This window comes from Rhipicephalus microplus, chromosome X (genome assembly GCF_043290135.1).
Source record: "Rhipicephalus microplus isolate Deutch F79 chromosome X, USDA_Rmic, whole genome shotgun sequence".
Lineage (NCBI taxonomy): Eukaryota > Metazoa > Arthropoda > Arachnida > Ixodida > Ixodidae > Rhipicephalus > Rhipicephalus microplus.
The window spans coordinates 127,483,254-127,505,339 of record NC_134710.1 but is presented as its reverse complement, the minus strand read 5'-3'; the positions used below and the strand labels follow the sequence as shown (position 1 = coordinate 127,505,339).

The 22,086-nt window shown below is 43.1% G+C and overlaps 2 protein-coding genes across 4 annotated transcripts; one reads left to right on the top strand and one right to left on the bottom strand.

Annotated features, from left to right (window-relative positions):
* Window positions 1-8,507: 8,507 nt before the first annotated feature.
* On the bottom strand, window positions 8,508-9,316 carry LOC119176424 (large ribosomal subunit protein uL13m). The gene has a single exon (XM_037427683.2). It carries the CDS (start codon window positions 9,174-9,176, stop codon window positions 8,631-8,633), a length of 546 nt encoding a protein of 181 aa, XP_037283580.1. The 5' UTR covers window positions 9,177-9,316; the 3' UTR covers window positions 8,508-8,630.
* Window positions 9,317-10,069: 753 nt separating this feature from the next.
* LOC119176423 (uncharacterized) lies at window positions 10,070-21,300 on the top strand. Of its 3 annotated transcripts, none has more exons than XM_075877652.1 (6): window positions 10,070-10,124; window positions 10,689-10,748; window positions 11,710-11,879; window positions 12,358-12,498; window positions 13,282-13,760; window positions 15,023-21,300. In XM_075877652.1, exons 5-6 carry the CDS (start codon window positions 13,321-13,323, stop codon window positions 15,153-15,155), a joined length of 573 nt encoding a protein of 190 aa, XP_075733767.1. In that variant the 5' UTR covers window positions 10,070-10,124; window positions 10,689-10,748; window positions 11,710-11,879; window positions 12,358-12,498; window positions 13,282-13,320; the 3' UTR covers window positions 15,156-21,300. The 3 variants fall into 3 exon arrangements, with proteins under 3 accessions (XP_075733767.1, XP_075733766.1, XP_037283579.1); XM_075877651.1 differs by having other exon boundaries at window positions 10,120-10,256; XM_037427682.2 differs by lacking the exon at window positions 10,070-10,124 and adding an exon at window positions 10,131-10,336.
* Window positions 21,301-22,086: the final 786 nt, after the last annotated feature.

Here is a 22,086-nt window from a genome sequence, read left to right as displayed (position 1 = left end):
TCCTCTTGAGGGTTAGTGACAGATTATCATTCATAATTTGAGAATGCTTGCCGAATGTGATCCACTCATTCTTATTCTTCCTTATTCTAGTTACTTTACTCTCATGGTTCGACTCCGCGATTGCTACCTCTCCAAGACATGCCTTGCTTAATAAGTGGACGAGTTATTGCACAGTTTCTTTTTTTAGAACTTTGATAGTGTCACTCCCAACATGCTCGCGGTATCAGTAACTGTTTCAACACTACTACAGCTGTACCTACCACTTCCTTGCAATAGTCTTTACATTTACAGCAATCTATACACAAAGTGAAAAAGAAGTGCTGCTAAATATGCACTACTACAAGCCCATTCGTTACCTAGTTATATGTGATACTCCTTGCAAAGTTTGACACGTAGAGTGAAGTACATTATGTGCACTCCATGACATGCACTGTCCAATATGTTTCATTGTAAACTTACGAAAAATGTACAAACATGTATATGTACTAAGGGTTCACTTATTGGCTCTACTATGCATTCAATTTATGAGCATATATTGCAGCAGACTCATTTTGAGCAGAAACAGGTAGAACTTATGCTGTGATCTGCGCTACAAATTTTAGCAGTACATATATTTTCAGTGAATGTGACAACGAAGTAAACGATCTCAAACATTCACAAGGTGTGCATCTCATTAGCTGTACAAGTCGAAAAGCCTTATGAAACGATAAAAACTGTAGCGCATGCAGAAGGGCCGTGTTCAGATAAACAGCAGCGCATTTTTACTCACCGGCGAACAAGCCCACATTGTGCAAGATTATTCCGTCTTCGTAGGCAGTCTCCGAGCGATTTGCCGGCGTTGAATTTTCACGCTGGAGGCTGCGCAGCCGGACGTCGGTGAAGCACAACACCCGACACGGTTCACAGCCTCTAGACACGTTCGCTTCGTCGTTGCGGCCCGTGAAGTCTGACACACAAGCTCGCATTGATATATCAACGCTGAATTAAAACGGAGCTTTGCAATGCTGATCGACAAAAAGTACCGCGGAATTTTTGAACAAATCAACTGATATAAATAAAATTGATGCCAATGGGCTGCTGCTTTTCAAGCGTCAAGATAATCTCAATACTTGAACTAAAAAATCAGCGCTCTTTTATTAATACAAAACTAATATAAAATTATTTTTGTTCAATTTTTTACGAAAAAAAAAGTCGGAGTAACTTCTTATTAACGGTTTTTTTATACATCCTGAAATAAAAGTTTTTGCCACGTTGAGCGCTCCTAACAGGAAAAATGCACACTAACTTGTTCGACCGTTAAAAGAAGAGTTAGTAGCTTTACTATACCTGCTTAGAGGCGTGCGCCGACTGGTCGGCGCGCCGCCGCCGAGAGTTTAGGAAGGTGTTCTGTGGCGTCGTCGCCGCCGACGCGACTTCATCGGCGCACCATTTATGCGCCAGTACTGACTTTTCACAGATTTGTCTTCTTTTTCATCTTGATTTATAGCTTCGTTTCACATTTTATGTAGCCAGTAAAAACCAGGCTTCTTAGTTATCTTCACCCAGCTTCAGAGACCGAGAGTACCACTATGAACAGCGGCGCAAGTTGGCCGGCCGCTGCATGAAATGACATATTGGACAAATTGACAGAAAATAAATGTAACAGTTACAGCAAAACATATACACTGCCACCTTAGACTTAAAAGCAATTTTGGCTGTTTTTTTGTGTGTCGTAATTAGCTATGATTATGGTCATACGACGCTGAAATTAACGGCCCAGCGTTTTGATGCGTGCGAGTTCACCGTAGCACTATTCGACTGCAAAACGGCGTCATTATCAGTTCAAGATGGCAGCCTATGATCGGGCCTGAAACCGGGCGTATATACAGAAGAAATTAAGTACTAGCAGTGCAGCGCGTTAGATGAAGAACTACACAAAGCCCCGAAGGATGAAATCGAAAGGGAGAAGTTTAATAAAGATTAAAAGCGTCGAGGCATAATACATGCTTGAACCTACTCAGGGTATATCATCACCTGTCCGTGGTGTTAAAGTTAATAATTTTCAAGGATAATCACTCATGTGCAGCGTCTGAACATGCTGCAGAAAATATTCACCATATGTTTTATTCTTTAACCTCTGTTGGTATCGGCCTTTCCAGTCATCGGATATTCGGGATGAAGATGCCAAGGCAGTAAGATGGCAAGAGAGAGAAAGGAAGGCTGGGGGATTAACCATATCTTGGCATCCGGTTTGCTGCCCAGCACTGGGGGTGGAGAAATAGGGGCAAGGAAGGGCGTGTAGAGAGACAGAAAAGAAAACGCATGTGCACACAGGAGTAAGATGGCAAACTTAACAGAGGATTTATTACATTCTGTACAGACAGGGCGAGAGATCTCTTGCGAATGAGCTGGGTGGCTCACTATAAAGTGTGCGTTTTGACTAAATCAGGGAATGGGTCCAGAATGCGCTGTTGAATCACGAGACACACATACCATTCCTGACGGTGCCGCTCACACTCGCTCAAGTCAAGGTCTTTGATTGGGGCGTGGCCACCACACTGCACCTGTGACACCAAGAAACCATTATGGTCGTCTCGTCGAACGTCTTATGGTGTCGGAATGCCACCTCACTTCCCGGCTAAGATGGACAATACACGGCGGCCAGCAGGCTGGCAGCCCTTGGGTGACTTGTTTGATGAACAAAGAACGCGGCCCTCTCCCGTCGGCCCACGCACTGCGCTTAACAACGGCTATCCAGTGGTGAGAACAGGCGTAATAAGCTTGTCTGAGGCCACCAGTTTTAAAAACAACAAAACAAAATTAAAAGAAAACTTGCCAGTAGACGCTTTACAAAAGACGGCTGGATTCATAAAAAATGCAGAGACCGACATTTGAGCGACATGTCATATATGACATAGTCCAGCAAACTGGTTTTCATCACGTAACTTGAACGGACCTACTGGCACTCGGAGAGGTTAAGAATGATTGCCGCTGACAGATGTACTTCTGTTGCGAAGGTAATGCTCAGAATCAACCAAATAAAACTTAACATTATATTCAAGTCTTGATAAAAAAGTAAGTCAAGTTAGAAAGCTCCTCAGGTGGCCAAATAATAAATTACTTCACCATACTTTATGAAGAAGTAATTTGCAAATAAATAATGCAACCCTGTTTAATTGACATTCAATGACATGGCCGCAATCAACGGTGTGTCGTCGCTATAAAAACTGGAAAGTTATATGTGGACATGATCGGGCGAATGCGGCGGAGAACGAATATGTCACGTAATAAAAGCGATGTGATGTTGCACATTTTCATCTTCATAACTCCGTGCTCTTTTGCTTGCTCGTGACGTATTCGAAGGAGCTAGCCAAGTCTCAGGTAGAAGTCAAGCAGAGTAGCCGGGGCTGATAAGAGCAACGTTTATATACACTATTTACACACTAAAGGTAGCATCATGGAAGCTTGATGAGAGCTTCTGAGAGCTGGTTCAGAGCGTCTCGGTGCTCACGTTTTAAGCCGTAGTCTTCCTAAAATTCTCTGCAGGAGAAAAACAATGGACAGTTTGCAATAATCTGCAAGGCAGATTTTCTGTAAGGTTAGTTTTTCAGCCAAAAACTCTCGTTCACAAGCTACTTTCCTCGCTCATTTTGTTTCTGCCATTCTCTTTTTTGAGATTTTGCTGTGCTCACTTGCCTTCGCTGGAATTCGGAGAGGTAAAGGCACAATGAGGAAGAAAAGCAGTCTGTGAGCGAGAGTTTTTGTTGGAAATTAAACCTTACAGGAAAGCCGCCTTGCAGATCATTGTAAACGGACAGACTGCATGTCCATTCAGTCCAGGGCAGTCCAAAGAAATTGTCGTCTTCATCTCCGTCCCCCAAATGGTGGGGGTAGTGGTTAGAAGATGGCGCCTAATTTCTGCAGTCCAGCAGGGAGCACGGCGCAGCGAATAAGGATAAAAAAAAACGAGAGGGAGAAAGAGAAAGTCAAACACTGCCTTCTTTTCTACCCAGGAAATAGAAAGGATGCACGCTCGGTTCGTCACACGGCGAGAGAGAAACACAGCGTAGGTCATAATGCAATAATACGCACAACACAGCACAGTGCAATAACGTTGCATCGCACGTGCAGAATAGGGTCTGCAGTGCTAGGCAGGCTAGGGCCTGGGGGAGGGGAAGACTTGAAAGCACCACAGAGTGTGGGAAACATACCTGACGACGGATCCCAAGCTCTCGGCTAATTGTTCAGCGCGTCTCGTGGCATGTCGAACAAATCAAGCAGCCTCGATTTCCAACAGCTCTTCCTAGGCCGCCAGTCAGTCAGGCGTGTCCAAAGAGTTTTTGACGAGGGGAGCCAACAGCCCTAAAGAATTCGAAGTATGACTTCGTATTGTCGCCTCTTTTAGCGCACCTCGAGAGGGTTGACCCAGAACAAATCAGAGTAGGCTTAGCTGCAATCGTCCTCCGCGTCCAAGCGGCACCGAGCCAGGGAGGCCGATCTTAACATCTTCTACAGACACACACACACACAAGCACGCACAGTTTCATTCCGAGAGAGAATTGGTAGTGGTCGCAATGACGCACGTAACATGCATCTGCTATAAAAAGGTGTGCAGTGTATGCCATGGCTTCTTTTCTTTGAAAGTCTTGGAATTCTAGTATATTTTCATTATATAGCTGAATTATGAGGCAGTTGTTAGTTGCATATATTTGGGTTAAAGTACTACAAATATTTATTCGCCACGCATGACTTCTGGAAATGATACTCCTGAATGATGCGCCAAGAAAAAGGAAATCGCTCCAACATTTTTTTTAACTATAAGCTCGCACGTGGAAGTACTTGTTTTCTGTCTGTGCTTTTCCATGGTTCATGAATGTTAAGCCCCGCTGCCGGTTCTATAGAATGGGGTACAATAAGCCGTATCAAGGCAGTGACAGGATTTCCTACAGACTACCAAGCATTCGATCACCAGACATTTTCCCTCCGGCATATTTTGATTAAAAGAAGCGACAAATTTTTGCTGAAAACCCGGTTTATGCACTGGGGCCCGGTGCACAGATGTTGCACAGTACAACTCTTGACCATCGCGAACACGAAGACGGCAAGTAAAAGCCTTTATGCTATTGTCTGTACGGCCGATGTAATGAAACCCTCTAGTCTTGAGGTTGGTGGGTTAAACCATGCACTTTGCTCATTGCTATTTTTCATCATGGCGTTTGTCTATTCACTGAGTGGTGCTATGTGGTGCACGAGGCAGTAGTGCTTATGTGCTTTTTGGTGCTGGTACAAAAAGAAAACTAGCTTGTATCTCTTTTTCAATGAGTCCTTCAATTAAACCTATTCTAGTGGGCTGCATAGAAGACTATACGCCTGACGCAGTTGGAAAAGTAAAGCACGTTGTAAGAGACCACTTCTGCTAATTGAAGGACTTGTAGACCATCACCATCTAGACTGCGGTGTTCTACAGAAAGACGTTAAGCTAGTGACGTGCCGCATTAGGTTCTAAATTTAAAATTGATGTGTCCAGACAGCAATATACTAACAGCGCATTTGCTAGCAGCCTGCCCTGTGTACCGACTGTAAGTTTGTTTTTTTTTCAAAAAAGCTTTTTTTTTTTATTTTTGTTGAGCTAAATAATTTTGAATTGCCGTTCTACTAATCTCAGTCCTCGCATGTGTTTATATTAAGATGGTTGGTTGTGGTGGTTCCTAGCATTAAGTGCAATCCTAGCATTAAGTACAAGCTGAGTGGACGCGAGAAACATCTAAACAGCATATACAGCTCTCTAAGTACTTATTCAAACTATTTCCGCGCAAGTATTAGCTTTAGTCATCGAGGAATTCGAATACTTTTAGAGTGCACCAGGTCGATCTCTTGTGACACTGTGAACGAATACCGACGTGTAAAGCACCTGGTTAATTACATCCGAAGAATAATAAATTGATAGAGCACAACGAGCAAAGAATCCGCTAAAATAAAAAAAAGGTATGTTTCGCGGCGGATGAGTTGCAATTATAAACCAACAGATGATTACTGGTTAATTAAAAATGGCCCCTCAAATACTATTCAGTTAGTTCATAACTGCGACTTATTTGACATGCAACATTTTTTTTCATGGATTCTTTGCTTTTGTCGCACAGGTTGGTATCACTTCCCGGTAAGCGGAGCGCTGCACGTGGTTTAAATACATCTGGGTAGAGTTGGCATCTTTTGTTGACTAAAGCTATAATAATGTGGCACTCGAAACGCCGAAAATCGAAATGACGAACTATTGGAATGCCGAAAGTTAGAACACCGAAAAATCAAACAGCCAATTATACAAGATACCGAAAGTGTAAAATGTCAATGGCACTGTTCTTTCTTTTCTTCTGCTCTTCCTGCTTCACGATATGTTTTTGCACCTCAGTCTTCTGCACCAAGTCAAAAAATCAAAATACCTAACTACAGAAACGCCGAAATATCATAATGTCTTCGTCACCTAGCTTTACTGGAAGATGAAGTACCTACCTAAATTAGAGGTTACGCCAGCACACTCTTTCACCCTCATTTCCAGTTGTCCATTTACATTTATCGCAAGCGTTCATACAAATAGCAAACTATATATTTTCCACCTCCAATTGCACATCAGAGTGATTTCTTACCAAACAGCTTGCATGCAATTCGTTGTCGAAAAATTGAAACGTCGTCATTGTCCGGGTTGCCTAAAGCAGCATCAAGCGATTTTGCAAACAGAACATTTCGGCAAGCTTTCTGGATGCTTGTATCACAGAAAAATAGCAGCAATATTGTTCAGCTTTTAACACCTGGAACAAACAATTTTGCTTAACATGAAAACAAAATTTGCCATTCAAACGAGCAAGGTTATAGTAAATTTCGCAAACAACACCCAGACTACACTCTGCGGAATACGGAAAGATCCCACGTACGGCATAGGTTGGCCTAACAAATGGAACTCACTCAGATTAACTCAATAATCATATATAAAAATATTTTCCTTTGGACTCACTCGGACTAAAAATTAGCGATATTGGACGTGGTCCAGCTCATACAATAAACGTCGAAGGAGTACCATTAAAAAACACATGTGAGATTTCTTTTGGTTTCCTTGGCCCAATTTTGATGCCTAGGTAGTGAAAGCATAAGATTACATTGTACGGTTGAATGCTTGCTTTGGTGCTAAGAGGTGGAATATAGATAGCTGTTGAAGGATGTGTTTATTTCCTAATGTCTTGGCTAACATGGTTCATTTTCATGCCATGAAATCATGTGAATTGTGTTTTCTGCTTGTTCAAATGCTTATAGTACACAAGGAGGGGTCTTGGAATTGTGATAAGTGATGTATATAGCGGTGCACTATTAAAGAGAACATCGGAGTGGGTGGCAGCTGCTCGGTACCACCACCTGCTGGCGGCTGCGAATAGTTTTGCGCAGGCACAGTGAGCACCATGTGCGGTGCTTTTTTTATCAAGTGAGCGGACAGTAGTGGACATGGCAAGTGCACCATTTATGGTGCACTTGTGTCACAAATTATTGCTACAGCTGGCCGGTGGTGGGACCAAGTGGCTTTCGATGTTCTCTAACAGTGGAATCCTGTATACACTGTGCTTGCTTCTGGACCCTGTTAAAGCAGTGGGAGAGTGCATTTTCAAATGCTGTGCTAAAATACAGCCAGCCAATGGACCTGTTCTTGATCTAAGAATTTAGAACATTCAACAGCCATTATCAATAATTTGTGGCCCAAATTAATGATGCAAAGAAACCTGAATTTTGTTGTGCTTTTTTGATAGGCTGTTTCAGTAGGCAACTAAGGAAAGAGTCTTTTCTAGCCTACTAATTGTGAAACAGCTTTGTTCAGGATATATAGCAGTGACATACAGAATGCGTCTTAAGCATTTGTAATGGCTTCATTTTACATTCTCAGATTTCATTTCTTACAGGTTGTTAATTTTGAAATGCTCAAGCCTGGAATCTGCAAGTCTGAGACTTCGGAAGCCACTGAATGAGCTGTTCATGTTTTTGATAATAAAAAGTTTGTTTTTTGTTCACACATTCATATCTACATATATCATGGAACTGCTTATCCAGAGTTATTTCATTCTGTGCCATTGTCAACATGTTTGTGTCGCCACGATGACCAGGATCTGCATCATCTGTTGCTTGACTGCCCCAAGTACATCATACATAGACAGAAACTTCGACGGAAACTCCACATTCCAGTGAACATTCTTTTTGGTGAAAATGCCAGGTTCATGACCATCTGAATAAATTACGAAGCAACGAGGTGCTTCAATGTTTTTTTTTAAAAAGACCAATACACAATTTTTATAGGGCCTAATTTTTTTAGCAGAACGGAAAGCGGTGCGAAGCATTTGATATCAGAATTTTTACATCTGGAGCGAATGTGTTAGCGTATACTTGCATGCTGCTAACAGTGAACGTAAGAGAAGAGCGATTTGGGTTCGAGCACGGTGGTTTATTTCGCATGCGGGAGAGCGTACTATTTGCACCAGGTTAGCCCACAACAGAAGGAAGTGAAATTTACTGCTTTATTTCACGTATTGCCTGCAATCGGTAAAATGTGCTCGAGATGAACAATTTAATTTGCACAACAGTTCCGTTACAGCGATGCGTGAACAGTTACGACGGCTAGGCTACTGAATAATGTAGTCATCTGGGTACTCAAATACTTTTGGGAACTTCGCTTGCTCCTCTTCCGAGTACTCGACGAGCTTCTTAGGTGCACGCCGGAGCTGCCTCAGTTGACCCGAGATGTTGTCCATAATTTCGCGAGGCACCTTGTCGTCTGGGAACAGGTGCAACCTGGCCATCCGGGTTCGCCTGTTCAGGTCGCCTGGCAGTGCCCTGTACACAGCCTTCCAAAGAACCTTTGTCGCGTCCTTGTCCTGCACTTGCCATGCCGGTGTCCAGGAGCGCCCGCCAGCAAACCGTGTGTCGTGGAAATACATGCGGTACTTCCACTCGTACCAAGGCATGGCGATTTCGCTGCAGTTCGTCACCACAACGTGGTCCCCGCAGTCGCTTGTGGGAGAAAATATCGGCTTGTGTTTGCCCTGCAACACGTCGGAGATCATCTCGGCGGACTGGAATGGGTTCTGCCATCGCGCGTCGTAAAGGAGCCAGCGGCGTGTAAACGTTGCCCACTGTTGCACCCGTTTAAAATTAGATAACGCACCCATATCGAAGCAGGAAAGGGGAAATATACACTTTGCGATACTGGGAAATCACTGGCACATGACGCTACAGAAGTATAGTGTACTAGAATATGGTAGTACTTGATAGCAAAAACCATGACCTACTACACTCCTGACCTGCCCAGAGAGCACCTCTTCCAGCGCCCACGTTCTAGTTCATACCTTCTGCCGCTAGGGCCGTCACCTACGAGCGGCGTGGCGCTAGGCAGCACCTGTTCGCTGACGTCACCTTCACTCTTTGTAGTCAAATTTTAACCAACAAAGCACTCGTAGTGCGAATTTATGATCCACAATTTAGAAATATCCAGAAATAATAATACTAAAAGACATTCAGAATTTTTTTTGCAATAAAATGCACGCGACAACGCATAGGCTGTCCAAAATCATGTAAATCCACGGGTTTCCACGTTTGTCAACCAGTGTGCTATAAATTCTTAAGCGCACTGAACAGCTTACTTGACCAGCAATGTATGGGAAGAAATAGTCACATATATGCCGACAGTTCACCACAGAAAGCAGGCATTCTTATACCAGCGCCTACAAAACAACCGTAAAGAAGCAGACGAACAGGTTATAGGTAGCGCCACCTACGGCGAGCGATTGAACGAGAGCGGGGACACGCGCTCCCATAGGAACCCCGCTATCTGAACAGGTCAGGAGTGTAGTAGGTCATGGCAAAAACAAAATGAGCCTGACGCAGGGTTGCCAGGTGCTCGGAAAGCAACCTGCCAAGTTCAGGTCCATTAGTAACCCAAAAACAGCCAAAGACAATATATTCAGATAAAAAATTCTTACTTATTATAAACTGACACAAAGCGAGTTCATACACAAAGAAAACATTTATGCAACGTATTAACAGACAGATAAATCACTTAAGACAAGTACGAGAGGGAAAATTTGGTTACATAAAAACTCCCAAGCATTTCCCCGAGGGTGAACATGATTTTTGGACCTCAGGGCTGTTTACTGGCCGTTTAAACTAATCAACTAGAGAACAAAAGAGGGTGAAGCCTCAGTCTGAGCAGCTGTTTATTGATTGAACGATTTTACTTCGTCTCGCCGTAGGCAAGTCGGAGAGAAGATGAGTCTGCTTCTCAACATGTTGATATCGGAATGAGACTAACCCCCCTCTTGTTCATAATTCCGTAAATTGGCCTCTATGACATTTACGAAAATGCTTGCTTTAGTAAAATGGTTTGGCATGTTGAAAGCCACATCTGAAAAGCCTGAACAAACCTCAAAATGCATGTCACCTGCCAGAAATGTTTTAACTACTTGTATTTGCAAGTGACAATTATTTAAAGTGACTCAGTGGAAAAGATAATTTTAGCTGCATGGATCATATTTACTGTACTCTGGACAAGCTGAGTACATGACAGCTGTGTGAATGTGGCTTTTGCACATGCGTAACTTGCTTTTTCTTCCCTTACCTGTAAAATTGCTGGAGCACGAGTTCATTGAAATGTAATTGCGACCATTTTTGTCTCTTTTATGTAGGGATAGGCTCTGGCTCAATGAGTAATAGCATTTACCTTTTGGAAGTCAAGGGTATGAGTGGTATGTCTCCTTCCTAGTATTTCTCATTGGGGGCTTTATGAATTGATTCTGCTTGCTTAAGCTTCGCTTGCAGTGACACGCACATTCCTGCAACGGCTTTGTTCAGTAGGTGTCATCAGTGCTGAATTAACCTGTTATCATTGGCTATGGTTGTCTTGCTCTCGCGTGCCAATTTTGTAAGATCTCTTGACATGAATGGCATGTTGAAATAAAACTGGCTTACTACTATCGATTCTTATATTTCCAGCAGGGTAAAAAAAAAAAAAAGAAGGACAAGTGCGAGCAAACTGGCCTTGTTAAATTTGTTAAATAACAGCATGTTTAAAGACCTCCACGGTAAAAACGTGGAATGTCACTACGCATATCCCATCACCGTATAAGCCTTGTGAAACTTTGTTGGCGTCGCCGTTGGTGCTCGTGTGTAGCATTGAAGCACAGCAAGAGCAATGCGATGCAGCAAACTAGTGTGGCCTCATCCAGTTGACAATGGCCATATTTGTTATGAGAGAACGCATGCCACTCAACTACACCAGCTATGTGACAGTAAATTTTCACTATATCTTTGTCGGTACATTTGTTTATGCGGGTAGGTTACCATCGCTTGCATGGTGCCACGTCGTATTGTGTCCAGGTGCCCCCTCCACCCTAATGACATAAAGAGGGACACCATTCGCAGCTGAGCTTACCAACAGAAAATTTTTGATTTAGTAACACCAGGTATCAAAAAACGACTGCTTACTATTTCCAGACCATCATACTTGTGGAGCATTACAAAAGATTGCATGTGTTTAGTTTTATATAATTGTCGCAGTAAATGTAAGTGGGACAAAGAGCACTTAGCAGTGAATGATTGTTGTTTACTGAGAAAATGTTACAGTCAGGACTGTTACTATTATTGTTGTACTTGTTGTTCCACTTCCTTCCGTGGATAACATGTGTTAATGATGCCTCCTCCCCTCAGATATCGATGAGTTCTTCATAAAGCACATAGCAGCATCTAGATACATGCAGAATCACAGGTTGATCAACGAAATCTTCAGTGATGCTGTGGTGCCTGACGTAAAATCGGTTGCCACAACAGCGCGAATGAGTGTTCTTAAACGTCAAGTGCAGTCCCTCACTATGCACCAGGTATGTATGTCCCTTTGTGCTGTCTTGATTCTTAGTAGTATATTAGCTGAGCTTTACACTGCATAAATCTTGCATGTGCTCGAATTAAATGGGAATGCTCCGTCAGCTGTGGTGGTACACCGTTAACAACGCAGCACCTGAGAGTATTTGCACCTGAAGTAGAGGAAAGTAGTTTCCCGTGACAATTTCAAGGAATACAAGCCACTTTTATGAGATTTTCTATGACTGGCGTATGACAGCCACCTTCATTTCTAGCGCCTCGCAAACAATGTATTGCATGCTTGGCTCTGTTACAAAGGCTTAGGTAAATCATAACTGCTGTGTATATTTGATTTGTTTACTGACAAAAAAAAATTTTTTTTTTTCAAGGAACTTAGCTGGAAATACCAGTTTTCATTAGGTTTTGAGTATTGTTGCATTGAGGGCTGCCTGTATTTCTTAGCAGAGTATGATGAGATTCATATTTTTTCCCCACTAGGTACATTTAAGGTTTGATTACTGCAGAACTTTCTTTCACGAAAAATTGGAAGCAGAACTGCAGCAGATTGAGGAGAAATTCGAAGCCGAAAAGTGAAAGTTCCTTGATGCCAGCAAGCTATTTCAGGCAGACTTGAAGAAGGTACGAAATTTTTTTACTGTTTTCCCCTGCAGTTTCTTTCATCGTCGTTCTTTTACCCAACGCACATTTTCTGCCAACAGCATTGGCTACTAGAAGTGGAGGCGGTGACGGTGCACATTTTACTAGTAAAGGTCAACTTTCTTTCTAAGCAATGCCCTAAATGTAATCAATTGTAAAAAACAATGCCTGCCCTTGCAATGTGCAATATCTTTTTCAATCTTCACTAAATTTGCAATGCGAGCTATGGAGGCATGTTGGAATAGTGACATTGCAGAGTAGTGGTTTGGGCTTATTGCATTGCCTTAATACATATGAAGCAGCTAGCGTTGCACTCAAAAGAGGTTTATGTAAGCCATCGATTGCCTTTTTGCAAGAAAAGTTCGCACTCCTGAACTTCAGCATGAAGGGTACAGGGAAATGGTGATCTTTTCTGTATCATTTTGTATTGGTTTCTTTATTTATGTGTAAACTTCTCTGTCTAATGAAAGCTAAGTTGGCAGTTAGCGTTTTTCCACATCTCTTCGCCCCCCTGCCTGTCCTGGGCTGCATTGCTTACTTTTACGAAGTAATGAATTAGGCGAGCTAGTGACATACGTGTAGGTGTAAGAGCTTTTCACAGTGACTGTACTTCAGCGGCACAAAAGCTAGAAAATTGACCGAATGAGAAACATATGAGCCATGTTTTTTTTTTTTTACTAAGTACACGAGAAAATAAATATGATGCACACGCCTTCACGCATAAAAAAAAGTGGAAGAGAGACTTTCCTGCCTCTGTACATGCAGCGTTGTTGAAAGGCTGTCGATGTGGAGACGTACCTGAAGATGGTGGAGCGTGCTCTGGAGCAGCTGAAGAAGGACAATGCAGCCAAGGAGGAGCAGCGTGGCAATGGCGACAGCAAACCTAAGGAAAGAGAAGAGGAAACCAATGGTGGCGTAACAGGCTCGCCTGAAGACAATGGAGGTGTCTCCAAGGAGCGTAACAGCCTGCCCGAACCCATGGACAGGTCGTCGTTTCCCCCCTGTGCCCCCACGGGAGGGCAGCACCAAACAGAAGCTTCGGCTGTGTCCAAGGAAGAAGAGGACAACGATGATGAAGAAAGAGGCAGTGGTCCTCCTCCGGCCACCAGCCAAGAATCTCTCACAGAGGACACTCAGCAACAAGCGAGTAGAGGGTCAACCACAGCACCCACTCAGCAGCAGCAACAGCAGCCTCCTTCAACATCATGGAAAGTGAGGACACTGCAGAAAGCCGAGACTCTCAGGTGAGTAAACTCCTAAAGCCAGCTGTGGCCAGGCTTTGTCTAATGACCGGTACACATCTTTCTGTTCACTGTGAGGTGTGTGACTGTGTGCCTTCGTTTTCAAAATTCGAAGTGCTATAAAGGAGCAAGAAAATGTCTGCATGGTTGTCACGCGAAAAAAAAAAAAGGTGCAGATGGTGTCACCCAAACGTCGGTGTGTTTGTGGGAGCGAATTTGACGTGCTTTGCCGTAATCTGTAGCAGATTTTTTTATCAGATTCACCTTTTGATGTGTGCACAAATACACATGTGTCATATTGAGTGCGTGCATAAGTTCCTCAGTTTTTTGTAATAAACCGGGTGGTAGTGAGTGGTATCATAGTGAGCTCCAATTTTGTATTGAGACCATGAACTAACTCACCCAGCAAGGTATTCTATTAACTTTATGTTCTTTCACATTGTGAGAGTAATGGTTTGAAGTCAGGAAAGACACTTATTTCTGCAACCCATGAAAGAATGTGGTGCAGTGTCAAAAGGGAGGGGAGTGAAATATATAAGAGGGTGGTAAGGTGACTGAACCTAGTATTTGGACTGTGCTCACTGAATACCTGCTGTGAGGCCTTCACTACATTTCGTCTTGTCTGTACCTTTCATGGTACCTTAGTGGGCAAATGCGTTGTGTTCCAAAGCTCGAAGAAGCATGTTCGATTCTGAATCGCCACAGCTGCGTTTCAGTGTTGGTGCAATGCAAGAACACTCATGTATTTATATGTACATGACTGCTAAGAAACTTTGTACAGTCAAAATTAATGCGTAGTCCCCCACTATGACACGCTCGTAATCATATTCTTTTGTCAAGTATAATCTCAGAATTTTTTTTTTTCATATCAGCTTGTCTCTGTGAAATGATTTATCTGTGTGGTGGCTTTTAGAGCTTGAATCTCAGCTTAAAGGGACTGCAAACTTAACTTATGTAATACGGGCCAGGTGACTACAATGCTCATTTTCATGAACTAAAAAACTCATTTTTTTCTGTGCGGCTACTGAACGCCATTCACCACTGTTATATTTGTGCTAGAACAAAAATGTGTCATACGACCAATCTAGCTGTTTACTGGTCACGAAATTGCACATTTTGGCCCTTGTAATGCATTGCAGTGTTTCATTTTAGCCAAGAAACTTAGAGTAAAGCTGAATCAATAACTACTGATTGTCCAATAAGATCGTGCCAAATTTGCTTTTTGCATGATGCCGGACTTACGGTGTGTTTGTTGCCTTTTGCAGGAAAGAAGTGATGGGACTTTTTCGGACCAAGAAAGCAAGGACACATCAAGTCATGCTCCTGAAGTTTGCACCAGGCCAAGCGAAATTCCCAGGACAGCCATCGAATCACTCAGTCAGGCGACACAAGAAATGAGTGGACCTCAGTAGACGTGATGTTTATTATGCCACCAGCAACTTTTTTTATTCAAGTGTTTATAAGCTATTTTTGCCACACTGCACTTTGGTGCTAGATGTTTTATATATTTTTGAAAGCCTTTTTGTACAACACACGAGCAGCTTCTAGATTCATTTGCGCGAGGCGTCACGATTAATGTACAGTATGACATGATACAGCCACTGTGCAGGCATTTTTATATATCGCGTTAACAGATAAAGCATGCTTTTTATCACATTTATTTTTGCCCTCCCCGCCTTATGTAGTGAGCTGTTCCTTAAGTAGGTAGCAAGAATGTGCATTTTCTTAAGACTGTGCCAGGAATGTGTACCAGATAAACGAGCATGGCATGTTGTAAATAACATTGTAGTCGCTCGTGACAGTTGTATATTCAATTAAAAACTTCGTGTGGTAACCCATTGCTGCATTCTGCATCTGATTTCTGTTCTGTGTTTAAACACAAGCATCGTACATAAATGCACGCTTAGTGTTCTTCCAATAAGGGCCTTTAAAAAAGTTTGGGCAATCTGACCAAATAAGCACAGTGTATGGGTACCCATACTGAGCAAGAGCAACTAATGCAGCTGAGGGGTTGGATTTTTTTTTATATGAAAAGCAAACATATACAATGAAGGGGGAAATAGCATTGGAAAATTAATGTTTTCATTAAAATGTGGATGAAACGTCTTTCTACAGGCAGGATCTAAACCTTCATCTTCATGTAGTCCTTTCCCTTTAGAACTGCTTCGACAGCTGTTGGTCAGTCATCATCTTTCTTCAATGTGTATGTCTTCTGCTTTAACCCTGGGAATATCAGCAATTGCCACCCATGGACTCGGTAGTAGGTACCACGATTCGGGGTGTCTGTAGATCCCTAGAACCCTTGAAAGCCCTGGAACCCTTGAAGTTGAGTATGTTGTCTGGGCACTGGAAACCACCGGAATGACTTTTTCTTGAAAACTTTTGACTTTCATAAGTAGCGTGTAATTCGAGTTATGAAAAAAATAGGTTTTAAAATTACCTTACTTATACTTTCTAGAGCGGATCAACATGGAACTGGTGAAATCTCAATTTTGGATATGATGCATAGTACAACTTTGGATGTATAGCATCTGGAAAAGATACACGTGCAAGTTCATTATGATGGTAATTCAGTATAAAAAAATCTTTGGCACAAGTACTACTTGGCTTCACTGTAATACAAGCTCATGTTGCAGTGGAGTATTCTTAGGCGAATTCGTCGTTATCAAGTGCAAACTAGGTCTTGCTTCATATCTTCGTGGCATATATAATCTTTAGATTAAGTATGCGCAGAATAAATGACTTTTAATTTGCTCATGTGATAACAATAATAAGCACAGTAGGCACAGCACATAATGCCACATGCACATTATGTAATATTTATTAATGGGGTTGTGCGCTGGAGCCAACAGGCGCCCCGCCACGGTGGTCTAGTGGTTAAAGTACTCGGCTGCTGACCCGCAGGTCGCGGGATCAAATCCCGGCTGTGGTGGCTGCATTTCCTATGGAGGCGGAAATGTTGTAGTAGGCCCGTGTACTCGGATTTGGGTGCACGTTAAAGAACCCCAGGTAGTCAAAATTTCCGGAGTCCTCCTCTACGGCGTCTCTCATAATGAAATGGTGGTTTTTGGCACGTTAAACCCCACAAATCAATCAAATCATTAGCCAACAGGCAAGTCCAGTACGGACCCTGTCACTAATTCTTAATCACAAGATTCCATCTTCTCCAGACTCCTGGCTTTTTTTTTTTACATTTTTCACGCAAAAGTACTTTATGCAGGGGTTCGCCATGGCTCTGCTGACGGATTTCCGTCACAGATATGACGTAAAATAGATACTAACATATTGCAAAAAAAGAAACGAGAAGGAAAAGTTCCACAGCAGGACGTCGAACCAGCGAACTCGCGCTCCTCAAAGCGCGACGCTAACCACTAAGCCACGGTTTGACCTTTCTCCAAGTTGTCAACGGTGAGCCATTTATATACACCATGTACCACTGGCAATCCTCAAAGTTGAGCAACTACAGCACATTTTCGTCATCAGTAGCGAAATGGCACGACAGGCGGGCGTGCTCTGAAGGTCCTCGTGGGTGCCATCCCACGCGTCGCTATGCATGCGTGCCGCCACGTCGCGTGGTCAAAGTATGTATTGATGTTCTGTAGCCTGGTGGCCCACTCGCTTATCTTGGGATTCGGGTGCTTTGTACCTCTTGTGCTTCCACCGCAAATTAGCTTTGAAGTTACAGTAGTTAAGGTGAGCACGAATGTCACTTCGCTCGCCGCATTCACGAAATTAGCGTGCTGCTCACACACTAAGTAAGAATTGTGACAGCTGTTCACGCTCATCGTGTGTATACCTGTGCGTTCATTTCGTTCTTCTTTCTGTTTGAGCAGCATGCTTAAAGTGTCGAACTGTGACAGTTAGTCCGCACTCGTCCTGTGCATGCTCATTTCGTGCATGCTTTGTGCTTGAGGTGTGTGCTACAAGTTTCGACCCACTAGCCGTTTTTTGCGTGACATAGCAATTTGTTGCTGTAGCATTAATTCCTTCACCCTTGTGGTGAAACAATGCACAATGAACGCTCAAATATCTCTGGGAGGACACGTCTCAATTTCGCGTTATACTGATTCATAAATAGAGGGATCAGCCACTTTTTTTTTTCTTTGCTTTTGCTCATTCAGTCTATCATTTAAAAACTCTCTGCAGAGTTTGTCCTTAGTGAGACTTGGTGCTGAACTTGAAAACTTTGCAACAATTTTAGAAGAGTTTGCTGGTGTGCCATGGTGTTAAAGCTTCATAGCTGTTGTGATAGGCATTGTAGTGAAGCATGCCTGAGTGCCTTTAGTGTGCAGGTTTGCATAGATAAATTTTAAAACGAGTCACAGTAATTTTAATTCTTTATGTTGCTTTTTAATATCGCAATCGCTGCTTATGTTTTGTGAAGAATATAGATGCAAGTTTATGTAGCAGGGTCAAATTTTAAGTAAATGGTGGCACATCAAATATATGCTGCATGATCGAGGCTGAGATGCATGCAAAAGCTGTATTGTCTAAACGAATACTTTAAAATGCGCTTGTGAACGATTCAAGCTGCCCTCACCACGCTCCGATTGTGTTATGCTCTATGTACTCTTGCAATAAAGGTGCAACAGAATGAAACAGGAATAGAACAGCTTTACGGCTTTATTTGTGCACACTGCTATCAATTTACTACAGCTGATCACCTAGGCTCTGCGAAAGTTACTTTGATGGCTTCTTGGTGTCGGCGGGTGGTGTCTTAGGCTCCTCCATCATCCCGGACACAGCATTCATGCACCACGAAGCAGCTTGCTTTGAATATTCTGGCGTGTTTAGGAGGTGCTTGAATGTGGCCTTGATACCTGCAGGACAGGGAAGGAAGGAAGGGCATCGTTTGGCTCCTCTCGAACTTTTTTACTCCATCTGAAAGTTACAAAATTGGCAGAGAGGGAGAGAGAAAAGCGAAGGAAAGGCAGGGAGATTAATCAGGTCGCACCCAGTTTGCTACCTTACCAAGGAGAAGGGGGGGAAAGAAAGAAAATAATGTGCTTGAATGCTTAGCAGTATGTGCCAATCAGGCCCAGGAGGTCATGAAACTAAACTGTTGCAGGGTTCGAACAGGACGACTTCGACTGTCTTACACGAAGTAGACTACAATCCATGATGTCAAAGAAGGCTTGCAAGGACTGGCTCCATGGTACCCAGAACTTGCTGTGCACTTCGAGCTGATTGGCTTGTCCATCCACCAGCTTGGTGATGAGTGAGTGCTTTGTGCTTGCCAGTGGCCTCAACATTGCAATTACAGAGATATGGGAAGTTCAGGGGAGAATAACTGTAAGCACATGAAGGAGCCAACTCTTTGAGGTTGGGGGTAGACATATCACGTTTGCATGATTATGGTGTGCCTCTAAGTCTAATGTGCAGGTTATCTTAAATTAGAAAAATCTTAGAAAGGCAAAACTTGATGCCTATTTCACTTCTGGGTCCAGTGGTAATGTGCACAGACATTCTAGGGCTACATTTATAAAGAAATAAAAATGAAAAGTTATAATCTTGCAAATGTACTACTGTTTGTCTAGGGTTTTTATCGTGGACATGGCAGTTCTTGGGACTTGTCACGTGCCTTAGCAAGCTCCAGCTGAGTCTAATTAGATTCGTATACGTCCACACTGTTTTATTATCCTCAGAGATTACTTTTGCAATTTGTTTAGTAGTCATTTCTATTTGCCCTTCCGGATAAAAATTCCCCTTTAGTTGCTCATCTTGTCTCCTTTGCATTTTCATTGCTCCTCCAAAACTGAGCTTGATACGTTTATGATCACTACCCAGACTTCTGGAGCCACATTCATCTATGTGAATTCCCCTGAGCCTATCACACATCTTATGTGACATCAGTGCAAAATTTATCGTCGACTGCAGCGTTCCTACCTCCCATGTTATTTGTTCTTCACACTTCTCAGTAGTGTTGCAAATGATCAAACCATGCCTTTCACACATATCCATGATCATTTTGCCTGTTGGGTCAGTTTACCCATCTATGTCTCTTATGTGCGCATTCATATCTCCTAGTATAATTATCTCGCATTCTCCTCCTATTTCCTCAATGTCATTTGTTATACACTCTACCATTGCTTGGTTTCCCTCTCTGGCCTTGGCTCCTGTCCACAAGTACACCAAGCCCTGTCGCGGTGGTCTAGTGACTAAGGTACCTGGCTGCTGACCCACAGGTCGAGGGATCGAATCCCGGCTGTGGCAGCTGCATTTCCGATGGAGGCGGAAATGTTGTAGGCCCGCGTGTTCAGATTTGGGTGCATGTTAAAGAACCCCAGGTGATAGAAATTTCTGGCGACCTCCACTATGGTGTCTCTCATAATCATATGGTGGTTTTGGAACGTTCAACTCCACATATCTATTACTCAACAAGTACACCAAACCAAGGAGTATCATATCTGCCCAGCTACTTTCCCTCTTAACCATAAATGTTTCCTGCATCCATGCTTGACTCTTTGCCAACACATACTTTTATGTATAAATGCCCTAATTCCACCTCTCTTTTGCTGCCTTCTGTTCTATTGCAATATTCCCATACGAGGTCCAGATTGCAAGGTGGTTGCTCCATGTCCCGAAGATGTGTCTCCACAATCCCATATACCATCACCTCCTGCTGCCTTAACTGCTCCTCTATCTCTTCCCACTTTAACCTATTCCTGCCACCCTGCATGTTAATATAACCTACGTCTGACTTAGCTCGGCCCTTGTGCTTACGTCGATTTCCTCTCCCACGGACTCCACGTGGCTTGAATATTTGTGCCCCTTTAGAATCGTCTTTGGCTACACTGTTGGGCCTCAGGATCTCCCTAAAAAAGCTGTGGCTTGACTCCTGCCCATCGCACCACTGTAATGAATGTCATATTGTGCAAAGGGGCGAGCGCCGGGCTCGTACACCTTGTACACGTGTTGGTTCACATCTTGGTTCACGCTAGTGACTTCAACGTTTCCTGGTTGTACAGTGTACTAAAAGGGCGGTGCACTTAGTGCATGGAGGAAGGGTAACTTAGTGACGTCTTAACGTTTACTCCTTTGCCAAATGGTGCCAGCCTGTTGAGCGCTGACAAAACGACAATATTATTCAACAACAACCTGTAGTTTTTAAAAACACTTTTAAAAAATTTTGCATTGTTTAACTGCTGGTTATTTTTGGCTGGAGTAAACAAAGCTTGTTTAAAAGCAAGAGTGAGGTCGATACAAAACTGGGGTGATTGCGATCTAAAAATTATTTTGCTGTTTATATTACTTACTTTTTGTTACTCCACAAGTTTGCACGTGTAACCACATTTTTGAGATATTAATTTTGCCTGTAGTTGATTTTGTTTGCTCTCGTTAGTTCTATTTTGTTGTGAATGTATAACCTATGTATTACCTCTATCACTTGTCCTGATACACAAGTTTTTTTATGTAACCAAATTTTCTCTCTCATACTTGTTTTAAGTGCTTGATCTGTCTGTTAATACATTGAATAATTGTTTTCTTTGTGTGTGAACTCGCTTTGTGTCAGTTTATAATAAATAATAATGTTTTATCTGAATATATTGTCTTTGGCTATTTTTGGGTTACTAATGGGCCTGAACTTGGCAAGTTGCTCTCCGAGCACCTGGCGACCCTGCGTCAGGCTCATTTTGTTTTTGCTATTAAGTACTAAACTGGTAGGTGTTCTGTGGTACTACCATATTCTAGTACACTATACTTCTGTAGCGTCATGTGCCAGTGATTTCCCAGTATCGTAAAGTGTATATTTCCCTTTTCCTGCTTCGATATGGGTGCGTTATCTAATTTTAAACGGGTGCAACAGTGGGCAACGTTTACATGCCGCTGGCTCTTTTACGACACACGATGGCAGAACCCATTCCAGTCCGCCGAGATGATCTCCGACGTGTTGCAGGGCAAACACAAGCCGATATTTTCTCCCACAAGCGACTGCGGGGACCACGTTGTGGTAACGAACTGCAGCGAAATCACCATGCCTTGGTACGAGTGTGTTGTGTACCAAGGCATGGTACACAACGGCGAGGGCCCGACGACTGAACACGAGACGCAACGTGCGCCAGCATGCGCCCCCGACACACGCAGTAGAAGTGAGTTGACCAAAGCCCGCGGGAACCCAACAAAGACTGAGCCGGCCAGCGGCCGTTTATTGAACGACACACAACGGACGCGCGCAATTGGCTGCCTGCAATCACGTGTGTGCCGTTACAGACGACATCTGTTAAGCAGAGTACACACTAGGGCGCACTCAGTGCGCACACCACTCACAGGTGGCGCCACGACACAACATCATCCCCCCCTCTCGTCGACAAAATGAGCATTATAGGGT